General features: G+C 44.5%; 1 protein-coding gene across 1 annotated transcript in view; it reads left to right on the top strand.

The window, feature by feature from the left end:
• The first annotated feature begins 5,954 nt into the window (after nucleotides 1–5,954).
• LAMC2 (laminin subunit gamma 2) overlaps nucleotides 5,955–11,759 on the top strand; it is a 55,918-nt gene continuing 50,113 nt past the window's right edge. Inside the window, exon 1 of the mRNA XM_006772963.2 lies at nucleotides 5,955–6,195. Within this exon, the coding sequence (XP_006773026.1) occupies nucleotides 6,120–6,195 (76 nt within the window). The 5' untranslated portion in view covers nucleotides 5,955–6,119. The remainder of the gene's footprint in view (nucleotides 6,196–11,759) is intronic.

Genomic DNA, 11,759 nt, shown 5'->3' with positions numbered 1-11,759 from the left:
CCTGGGGCATATAAAATGCATTCCCTTCCATACAGACAATTCTTCCGAAAAACCAAGGAGTCATATTCTGCTTTTGCTGAGCTTCCTGGGGCATATAAAATGCATTCCCTTCCATACGGACAATTCTTCCGAAAAACCAAGGAGTTTTTGCTGAATTTTGCTGAGCTTTCCTAAGCTACTCCCAAGGGTTTTGGTTTAAGTTGTCTGAATCACTGCGTTAATTCTACTAAATCTAAGTAGACTCAGAGGTTTTCAAGTTAGTCGGGAGTGTCTAGATTTTTCTGTGATTGTTGGTAGCTCTTTCCATAATCGCAGTGGTCTAAAAGTTCCCCCTTTTAACCGAGGTCTCATCCAATCTGCAGGCTTCCTGAAGGAGAACCACCCAGGAATGTTTGGGGATTTCTGTGTGACCTGGCCTCCAGAAACACTGTGGCCAGGGAGGTAGCTACTGGGATCTGGAGTTCTCTCTGGCTGCTCAGGCTCTGCACCAGGCCAACAATCATTCCCAATTACCCCGAGGAGTTCAAGAATTGAATTACTTAATAAAGTGCGCATACCTGGATTAAGATATCAGAGCAAGGGCCTGATTGGATGATGTAAAAGGATGTTGCGTAAGAGTCTGAAGTCACTGTACACTGAAGAATTTTAAAAAGGTAACGTGAAAAGGAAAATGTGTCCCTAATAACCAAACTTTAATTGCAGGAGAGGAGTCACTGCAGAATATGGTATATAAAAGACTAGGAATTTCATGTTTTATTTGAATACTTGACTCATTTTTGTTTGTTTTTAAATGGGAGGAGGGCATGTTTATCCCATGCGAGGCTTAATTTTTTGTATATTGGAGGTCAGCAATAGCTCCAGATAGAGGTATTGGATGTGTGAGTAACCTCAACATGAGGATAATAGCAGAAGCTGCTTCCTAGGGTGGTGGTGAGGAACACACTCCAAAACCCTGCATTTCCCAGCGCTGAGCTGGGCACATCCAGAACATTCCATACAGCTTCACTGTCAGTACTGCAATTGTCAGCATTATTACTAAGTGTTTAAAATGGGTTCACAGCTTTTTATCTAAAGGAGAGGACTAGGCTCCGAATGCTATATTTAGTTTTTCAGACTTTATAACTTCACTTACTAAGATGGAGAGTTCCAGATGGCAATGACGAAGCACAATTAGAAACTTTGTTACCTGGGCTCCTTTCTGGTTCTGAAAGGCAGGGCTGGGGAACCTGACCTAAGGGTAGCTGCTTCTCACCCTGTCACGCCTGCAGCCCTGACCTCCCCATGAAGCCCAGCGAAGAATTTTCACTGCGGTGAGCTCCTTCAAACCGGGTGGCCTCTCGTTCAAATCCGAATATCTCTGGTCCAAGTACTAGAGTGGCCGAGGAGCCATGGGCAGTGTTTAATCTGCTAATGGACATCTCACCCAGGAGTGGATGACAAAATTTCAGTCCAAAGGAACGTGACAGTTGGCACAGCCCAACATCTACTGAAGTTGCCTCTCTCAGAATCTTTCACTCTCTTGGTTATTATTATTACTTTCTTCTATTTTGTTTTCTGAGCACTGCCCTCTCTCTGGCCCTATTTGTTGTATAAGTTGAAAAAAAAAAGACTTGATTTGAATATTTCTGTCTTCAGTAACTACACCCAAATAGATGCAAGGAAGTTGTTCTTTGTGCAGGGGTGTGAAGGCCCACCAATTCCTGGCCCACGTGGGTCCCCAGCCAACCCCCGGAAAAGGATCGGCTCCCTCCCCAAGTAAAAGGCAGAGTGGGGCCTGGCGGCTGCAGCTCCCTGAAAACCTGCTGTGGGGACACCATATGGGCTTCTGCCTAAAGTGAAAGCTGGCCGCTTCAGCCAGGCGCTCGCTTCAGAGAGCCCTGCTCTGGAATCCGGCCAACCTCAGAGAATTTACCCGGGCGATCCAGGAAACATGAGATTTCCATTTATGGACATTTTCCTTTACAATTAAGAACAAGGGGAGTTGCCCTCCCTGCCCCCACCCCCCCACCCCGTGCCCCGATTGCTTTATTTTACATTTAAAAATGCTATGCAGGAGCTGACGTCAGGGGCGCTATCTGGGGAGATGAAGGGCAGGGAATTGGTCTGATGTCGGCATGTGAACAGCCAGTGCTTCAGTTTTTATCATAAGTGAGTGAACGTGGTGACATGCCAGACATTCCTTCTGAAAGTGAACTGAGGTAAAGATGGAACTCGGGGCAAAAATCAACATGTCACTTGCAATTCTATTTGGGAGGTTGGGGTACAGAGATGACAGCTCTGTGAAGTGACTGACACAGCACTGTAAAAAGGAAAGTCCCCTAGGAGGGGGGGCGGGGGGGCAGGTGGTGACTGAGCTGCAAATAAAACAATGGACCGAGGGGACTTCCAGGGCCTCGGCCTTCCTGCCCTGCCCCGTGGAAATGCCCCAGGACCTTTCCGTTTGCAGGACTGGAGACCTTCTGCTAGGACATTGTCCCCACTGATCCCAGGGCTTACCCTGTAGATGAATGTGACAACTCGGGGGGATGATAAGAGGCAAATTCCAGTGCTGACTTCCTAGAACAAAATTCCAAGACAAGTGTGAAGTACGGGCTCCTAAGCAAACATTTCAGAAAAGCATCTGTGAAGTTTGCAAACTGCCGAAACAGGCAGGTCTCCAGAAGAGGGGTCCCCCTGCAATTCTTGGGTGGAATTTCTGCCTGGAGACCCAAGATGGCCTTCTGCTTGGAGTTCCTGAGGGGTCATCAGAAGCAGCGAGACTCAGAGTGGACGCCCTCTGTGCTGTGCTGTGCTGTGCTGTGCTGTGCATGTCACGACTTATGCAGACACTGTTTCTGGTTCTGGGTTTGAGTTTGCACATTTGACTTAATGTATCATCTTAATTATCAAGTAGATTTTTTGAGCTTTTTCTCTTATTTTTTGTACCAGTTTTATTGAGGTATAATTTATATACAATCAAAGGTATATCTATTTTAAGTGTACCATTGGATTATTTTTTACCACTGTCATATTTCAGGATGTTTCTTTCATCCCCACAAATTATCCTCATGCCCCATTGCAGTCAATCCCGTCTCTGGTCTCCACTGAACTGGTTTCTTTCTTCATAGTTTCACCTCATTTAGAATTTCATGTAAATAGAATCATATAGGATATGTTTTTGTGTGTGTGCATCTGACTTCCTTCGCTTAGCACAATGCTTTCAAATTCATCTATGTCCTGTATGTATCAGTAGTTCATTCTTTTTTGTTGTGTGTTTTTCTACATTTTTATTGTGTTAAAGTAAACATAATAAAAGTTACCACCTTAACCATTTTTACAAGTACATCAAATTGACTTTTGTTTGGATTTGAAAAAAAGATTTATTTGGGTCATGTGGAAAAGCAAATCAATTTTTGTTGCCTTTTTGAAAAGCATGTGTTAATTGAAGTTGGTCATAAAAATATATTTATATCCACCTGACCTTTATAATTTCCTCAAAATAGAAGATCCCACCCTGTCATACTTAAAATGAAGTTGTAAATGCACAAATTTTGAGCCATTTGTCAGGCAAATCTGAATGTGAAGGAAATTTCCAGATATATAGCAAAAATACAAGTTACTTAACAACCTCCAGGTAAATGTTTGTAGTTAGGACATAAACTGGATTAGACCAAGAGTTCCACAGAAGTTTAAAATTATGATTGAGTAATTACAATTAGTAAAAGATTAAAGCAAAAAAACTCCCATCTTTCTCATATATTTGTTAGTAACTATAACAAGGGAAAACTGACGGTGCTTAGTGATAATAAAAGCAACAACAACAATAATATTTTCTAATAGCTTACTTATATAGTGTATATTATATGCCTGATGCTGCTCTGAGCTCTAGGTAGGTCATTAACTCATTTCATTTCCCCAACAACGTTTCCAGGTGAGTGTTCTATTATTATCCCCATTTTACAGATGAAGAAACTGAGGCTCAGAGAAAACGAAGTAACCTGCCTTGATGAGAGCCAGGATTGGGCCCTGAGATCCTGCTCCAGAGCCGTGATGTTTGACTACTAGAATACTCTTAACCCCAGGAGTGCCCTAGAGAAAAAATTTCAGATTAGCAAAGGGGGCTGATACCTGAGCGAGGTAGGAGATTAAGCCAGAGCGGAGAATGCAAGCCTGAGCCAGACAGGTTGTTCAGATGTAGGAAGAGGCCCAGAACAAGGCCACGAGAAGAGGCAGGAACTGAGAAACACTGGCACATCCTCTTTACAGGAAAGAGGTTGCTGGCTGGCCTGGTGCCCAGGGGCCTGCTGCCCATTTTTCTAACCAGGACCAGGTGACCTCTGGGGGTTCTTTCAGAGCCAACATGTGAGGAAAACCAGAATTCTTTGTTCAGAGTCCATTGTGATTTGGCTTTATTGACGTGGGCCAATAGTCCACAATCTGCTTGGGTTATAATAGATGTTGACAAGTAACCACTGACTGCATATTGAATTCATTCAATATTGTGAACTTGTCTTTTTTATTGTGCTTTGTAATCGGACCTAACAAAGGGTTTATGGACTCTGGAACTAGAGTGCCAGGTTTTGAATCTTAGCTTTGCCACTTACTCACAGTGTGACGTGATCTTTCCAAGCCTCTGTTTTTATCATCTGTAAAAAGGTGAAATTAATAGTACACCTATTTCATAGTGTTATTTTGAAGACCAAAGGGTTATTCTGTATAAAGGATTTATAACAGTGATGACAAATAGTAGGTACAATATATGTGTTGGCTATTATCACTATCCAAAAATGATGATAGATATAAATATCTGTCCTACCCTTTAAGATATAATGAACAATAGTGGTCTGTGCTAAAATGAAATTGACCTTCAAGATTTATTTTGGAGGGCTTGCTCCTTGGTCCTGCTGGACTGTGGGACATTGCACAGCCCTGATGGGTGGACATACAAGGAGCAGAAGGTACAGGGACAGGAAAGGGACAATGTTGGACACACCAAGATTTTCCGTTCTCTAGCTATCACGCACTTCACCTAGCACAGTGGGCTTGGATGATACTCACAGTGGGTCTGAACAAACCTTTTCTCATGGGTCCATAGTGAATGGCTACAGAAATAGGGTCTAGGACAGCCGTGGGCAAACTACGGCCCGCGGGCTGGATCCGGCCCGTTTGAAATGAATAAAACTATTGAAAAAAAAAGACCGTACCTTTTATGTAATGATGTTTACTTTGAATTTATATTAGTTCACACAAACACTCCATCCATGCTTTTGTTCCAGCCCTCCGGTCCAGTTTAAGAACCCATTGTGGCCCTCGAGTCAAAAAGTTTGCCCACCCCTGGTCTAGGATGTAAAAGGAGTAATAAATCTGGATCCTCTTTCTTATACAATTCAACAGAACCCCGACTGCGAGCTAGATGCTTACCAGTTGTTAGGGATACTACCTGGCCTTCTTGGGGAGGCCCACCTGTCCACAGGGGACTTCATGAGCTGCTAGCCCAAGTGATCAGGGCGTTATGGGGCCCCGGGGGGAACCGTTGGTCCTGGCCCCTGATGGTGAGGGAAGGAATGAGGTGTCAGCAGATTGGGTGGGCTGGGATCCGCTGCCGTGTTTCAGAAAGAGGTTAAGAGGATCCTGCTGTAACTCTCCGACTGGCCTGTTCTCCTCGATGCCTCTTAGACCACAGCCGATCAGGGCTGCCAATTTTTTTTCTGCATTTGCGCACTTGAGGCGGGACCTCCCAGTTTGAGGAAGGGGCGGTCTGCTAGCTACCTCGGTACCCCTGGACCACCCCGGGAGAGGAGGAGGGCCCTGGCACATTCCTCCCGAAGGATCCCTGGGCCGCAGCCTCCGCACCACACCCTTGGCCCCGGCCAGGTGTGCGCGCGGGGGGAGCCCGCGGCTGGGGTGAGCGCTTTTACAGCTCGGCGGGTGCTGTTTGTCTGCCTCCCGAGGGCTGGGTCCTCCTTATTCACAGGTGAGTCACACCCCGAGACGCAGGCTCTCTTCCTGTCAGGACTGAGTCAGGTAGAAGAGTCGATAAAACCACCTGATCGAGGACGGACAAGGAAGGCACAGCGGAGCGCAGAGGAGAACCACCACCAGCGGCCGCCAGGCGCCAGGCAGCGACCCCTGCAGCGGCCATGCCCGCGCTCTGGCTCAGCTGCTGCCTCTGCGTCTTGCTCCTGCCCGCCGCCCGGGCCACCTTCAGGAGGGAAGGTGAGTCGGTTCCAGGAGGAAACCTCGCGGTCCTGGGCTGCGAGCTGGCCTTTCTGTGCAGACGGCGAGGCTGAGTGCACCGCGGAAGATGCCCACTTTGCTCAGAACCCCTCCGACCTCCCTCCTCCTCCCTGCCACCCCGGTCTGGGCTTCTCCAGAGATGGGGTTTCAGTAAGACTAACGCTACTATTTATATAAAGCTGTCTGACTTAAAAACAACCCAACAGGTGCGCCAAACCAGGGCTTTCCTTACTTCAAGCATGTTCCTTGATTGCTTTTTTGACCAAGGGGTCCCTGTGCAATTAGTAATATGTTGGTGCATACACACTTTTCTCGTTGTGTGTTTTTATTGTTGGGATTTTGGTGCGAGTGTTTTCAGTGACGGAGCACCACAAAGTTTGAAAATGAACCTCTTCCGTTACCCCCCTGAAATTCCCGCTTCCCCTTTGGGATGGAAAATGAGCCTTTTGAGTCTTCAAGATGCCTTACTTTTGATTAATGTTACCTTTTATAGTATTTTCATATAGCAGTCATCCATCAGGCGTTTATTTGGCACACGCGTCATAGATCATTGGATCTTATCTGGGGCTCCCAGTGGCTGTCATGTCCTGAGAAGTTCAGCTGATATAAACAAAACTTTCAGGCAGCCTAGCAACCACTTACTGTACCCACGTATCAGCTATGACAACACATAACGGGTGTTTTCCTTGTCACCTAGTCTTACCACTGATACTTGACTGGGTAATTACCCTGAGTTTTCATGTTTATATTGCTTCCTGCACCTGATGGCATTCCAGCAATCATTTCAATGGGGCTCAGAGGCATTTTCACACGTGTGCATGAATGAACATGAGGCGATGTTCAGTGCACGTGGGATCATCTTAGATATTCCATTTATTATTGTGCCGCCTGGGCTGATGCTGGCCTGAAGGGATGTGAATGGCAGGGATATTTTAGTGTGTGTTTAAATGCTCTGATATGGTCCTTTTGGTTCTGTGTTTTTTTTTTTCTAAAATAGTTTTGGGACTAACTTCCAACCCATCATTACGACTATCATTTAAAAAACTATTTATGGAAATGATCATGCAGGTTCAGTTCCCTCAGAATTAGGATAAGTAGTCTTAAGCTAGTGAAAAAAAACATTGTAAAAGTAAGCATAGTCTCTGAATATTGGAATATACGAGGACTTTTTATAGATCAACTGCTAGAATTTGGTGACTTAAAAAAATGAGAAAATAGAAATGGATTTGCACAGAGCCACAGAGGCAGCTGTTGGCAGAGACGGAACTGGTACTTGATTCAGGGTTCTTAGGCTGGAACTTTTGGGACCACATTATGAAAGTAATAAGGAAACAAGGTACATATTTACATAATGGGTAATTATTGAAGCGTGTCTCCCCTTGGCTATGGTTGAGTCTGTGTGCGTGTGCGTGAGTGTGTGTGTGTTAGCATTAGATAGTAGAAACAAATGTGTGGGATCTTATCAATTGTTTAATGAAATCAGACTCAAGGGGACAGAGCTTGCACTGTCCCTTCTCAAGGACGGACCAGCTCTGAGCATTCTGTGTAGACCGTTGAGTCAGAAGCAGTGCTCAGGCTCATTTCTAGAACTCCCTCTTCTTTGGGGACGGACTGCTTCGATATTAGACTCCCTTTCCGAAAGGCATCACCCTGGGGGTCAGTGAGAGTGTGGAAAGTTTGGTGTCCAGATGGAGCACACCTGCGTGCCCACTCCTGGGGTGCTGGGATGCAGTGGAAGTTGGGCTGAAAGTATGGTATTTGCCACCTCCCTAAGCGACCCACATCGGTGCATCCTCTGGGCTGCCCCTGTGAGTCCAAAGCAGCGACATCGCCTCTTGGTTGTTCCCTCAAAGGTGACGTTATGGTGTTCGATGTCATCAGCGAGACTTTCAGGGATGGTCTCAGCTAAAGCACACGGTTCAGAGGCGGCCTGACCTGGCTTCCGATTTTATTGCATTCACTTACTACTTCCTTATGAGTAACCTCAGCCACTCGGAGTCTGTTTCTTCGCCTGTTAAATGGAGGCAGCAGTGCTGTGCGACCCTGTAGAGCTACTGAAAGGATGAGAGATTATTGTAAAGTGACTAAAAATGCCTGGAACCTTATTTCTTTTAAAAGTCTAACGCCAACACTATAGGTATAATGAACTCGGATGTCTGGAGATCAGTAAGGAAGAGGCATACTTCCTTCCAGGAGCTCACAGTTGATGTGAGAGAATGTGGCATGTGGCTCCAATGGTCTGGGTCAGAGTTCACATGGGGAGGTATGACTGGAGAAGGGGCTAGAAGGAGACTAGAACTGTAGCCAAGAATCTGGTCCCTAAGAGCCTTGCATGCCAGGCTGTGCAGTTAGGATGGTGTTCTGTAGGCAAAAAGGGGTTGCAGATGGTTTATAAGCAGGATATAGGCAAGGTCACTCACTCAGAGGCTTACAGGATGGAGTTGTGCTAGGAGAGGCCAGTGAATGGCCATTGCAAGAGTAAAAATGAGACAGGAAACAGGTAACAGAGACATTTCGAAGGTACAAACTTTTGAAAGAATTTGGTGATCCACTAAGTGTGTGTGTTAGGAATACCAGAAAGGGAAAATTGTGAGGAATGAGTCCAAGATGGGTCCAAAGAGTCCAAATGGGTCATGTGATTGTTTACACAGTGATACCATTAAAGGAAAGGAGGACTGTGAGAGAAGTATGAGATTTGGGAGCAAGGCTGAGCAGTGACGAGGAGGGATGGAATTCCTGGGGGGACCTGTTGAACTTGATTGAGATGAGAGTAGAGATGTCCAACAGCCCTGGGTAACAGCTGGAAATATGATTTTGAAGTTTAGAAGAAAAGTTTGAAATATACAGTCTGGAGCCCAAAGGTGGAAAGCAAAGCCGTGAGAGTAGATGAGACACCTGGGAGACAGAGGTAAGAGAAACCTCAACACTTAACAAGGGGATGGAAGAACAATGAAGAGGACTCGGGAGGGATGAGCACTGAGGAGAAAAGAGTTAAGAAAGAGGTGTGTTTTGTTAGGCAACGAGTTAATAAGAGTTTTGACAATGTAAGAGTAACAACTGGTGCCGAAACCGGTTTGGCTCAGTGGATAGAGCGTCGGCCTGCAGACTGAAGGGTCCCAGGTTCGATTCCGGTCGGGGGCATGTGCCTGGGTTGCGGGCACATCCCCAGTGGTAGGTGTGCAGGAGGCAGCTGATCGATGTTTCTCTCTCATCAATGTTTCTAACTATCTCTCTCCTTTCCTCTCTGTAAAAAATCAATAAAATATATATTTTTAAAAAGAGTAACAACTGGTATTCAGATTTAAAAAATATGAATATACAAAGACGAGGACTAAAATACACAGTTAGATTCAGCCATCAGGCAAGTTTTGAAGCAATTGTTCTAGAATAGTGAGCTCAGAATTCAAGATTATTATAGATCACCAATGTGGTTTTTCCCATGGCCTGGTATTGGAAAAGAGGTGCTACGAATAGTGGAAAGGACCCGTGGAAAGGTTTATACTTTCATGGATTCTGTTATTTAAATTCTTTAAGTAGTATCATGCATAAGAGCGCAGGCTCTGGAGTAAGACTGCCTGGGTTCAAATCCGAGCTCCAGCATTTACCAGTGCTGGGATTTAGCAAGCTACTGCACTCGTTACTCAGATCTTTGTAGAGCACTTTGTGCAGTGCCTCTCAAGCACTCACCGTGTGTCAGTATTATTGTTATAATTAACTGTCCTGACAGTACTGAAGGCCAGTATATTGCCTTGTGAGTTTTAATGGTGAAGTTTTTGAAGGCTCCTTGAATTAACTCAAAAAATGTGATGAGGCCCTAGCCGGTTTGGCTCAGAGGATAGAGCATGGGCCTACAGACTCAAGGATCCTGGGTTTGATTCCGGTCAAGGGCACATGGCCAGGTTGCAAGCTCATCCCCCAGTAGGGGGTTTGCAGGAGGCAGTCGATCAATAATCCCCTCTCATCATTGATGTTTCTCTTTCTTTCTCTCTCTTCCTCTGAAATCAATAAAAATATATATATTTTTAAAAAGGTGATGAGGAGCCTTGTGCTTAGGCTGGAATGAACCCTCAGCTTTACCCAATGAAACAAATGACAAAGAACCTGACAAGGAACCCAAAGCAGATTGGAATTTCAAGACTGGATTTTATATCATGTCTTCTCCTTGCCTTCTGTCACCTCCAGACCTCATCACATATAGACTCAGCAAATCTGTAGCTCTCTGGAATATAACCAAATATAAGATGACCCCATGTAAGATGGTCTTTCACTTCTTAATAGTTAGATCAACTTAATTATGAAAATAAATATAGATGGCCACATGTCTCTTTATGTTTTATTTAGGAAATTAGTGACACAAATATATTTAAAGTCACATAATTTAAAAACTAATAACTTAGGAGTATTGGTTAGCTCACTCACATTTCATGAAGTAATTAATTAAAATTCTCTCCGTTCATCTTTAGCATTCCCAAAGCCACTTTAGTACAGTTTCTCCTTCACGTTGGATGAGGTGGCCTGAGATACAGTGCTCTTTGAGTCTGTTATTGGTGCTGTCATTAGAAAGTACCCCATTTTAAAAACATTTAACAATCATCCTACCTGGCCAAAGTGGCTCAGTTGTTTGAGCATCGTGCTATGGACCTAAAGGTTGCCAGTTCGATTCTCAGTCAGGGCACGTACCTGGGTTGTGGGTTCAGTCTCCAGTATGGGCATGTACAGGAGGCAATGAATTGATGTTTCTTCTCTCTCTCTCTCTCCTCCCCTTCCTCCTTCTCCCTCCCTTTTTCTAAGCATGCCTTAGGTGAGGGTTAAAAAAAAAATCCTTAAGTGTACATTTGTTCCATAGCTTGGCCTCTTTCTCACTGATAGGTGTCCAAAACATTCATTGAAGTCATTTCAAATTAATTCCTCTGAAACAAACGACACTTTAGTTTTTTAAAAAATCCTTTCTAAAAGGATTTTTTAAAAAATCCTTTGAGAGACTGTGAAAAGACTTAAATGTGACCTATTTTCCCCTGAGAGAGAGAAAAAATTGAAAAATAAAAATGTTTACCTTATATTCAAGTGTGTACAATCAACAGGAGTGTAGAATTCGGTTGGAGTGTAAGTTGGAAATTTCTATGCAGCTTAAACTCTGGGTGTCCTGAATTGGGGGAGCAGCCACTGGTTTAGCTCCGCTGGTCTGAGAAGCAGAGGAAGAATGCTGATTTGTGATCAGTGTTCATGGGAAAGTCAGGAGCGTGAAATTAAGGTGTCAATCCTGGGAATATTTGTTCTATGTAAGTTTTTTGTTGTTTTTTTTCTGCAAAAAGCTTTATTGCAGCGGTTCTCAACCTGTGGGTCGCGACCCCTTTGGCAGTCGAACGACCCTTTCACAGGGGTCGCCTAAGACCATCCTGCATATCAGATATTTACATTACGACTCATAACAGTAGCAACATTACAGTTATAAAGTAGCAACGAAAATAATTTTATGGTTGGGAGTCACCACATGAGGAACTGTATTTAAAGGGCCAGAAGGTTGAGAACCACTGCTTTATTGT

This window comes from Myotis davidii, unplaced genomic scaffold (assembly GCF_000327345.1).
Source record: "Myotis davidii unplaced genomic scaffold, ASM32734v1 scaffold362, whole genome shotgun sequence".
Classification (NCBI taxonomy): Eukaryota; Metazoa; Chordata; class Mammalia; order Chiroptera; family Vespertilionidae; genus Myotis; species Myotis davidii.
The sequence above is the reverse complement of the archived record's forward strand: the minus strand, read 5'-3'. Positions and strand labels throughout refer to the sequence as shown.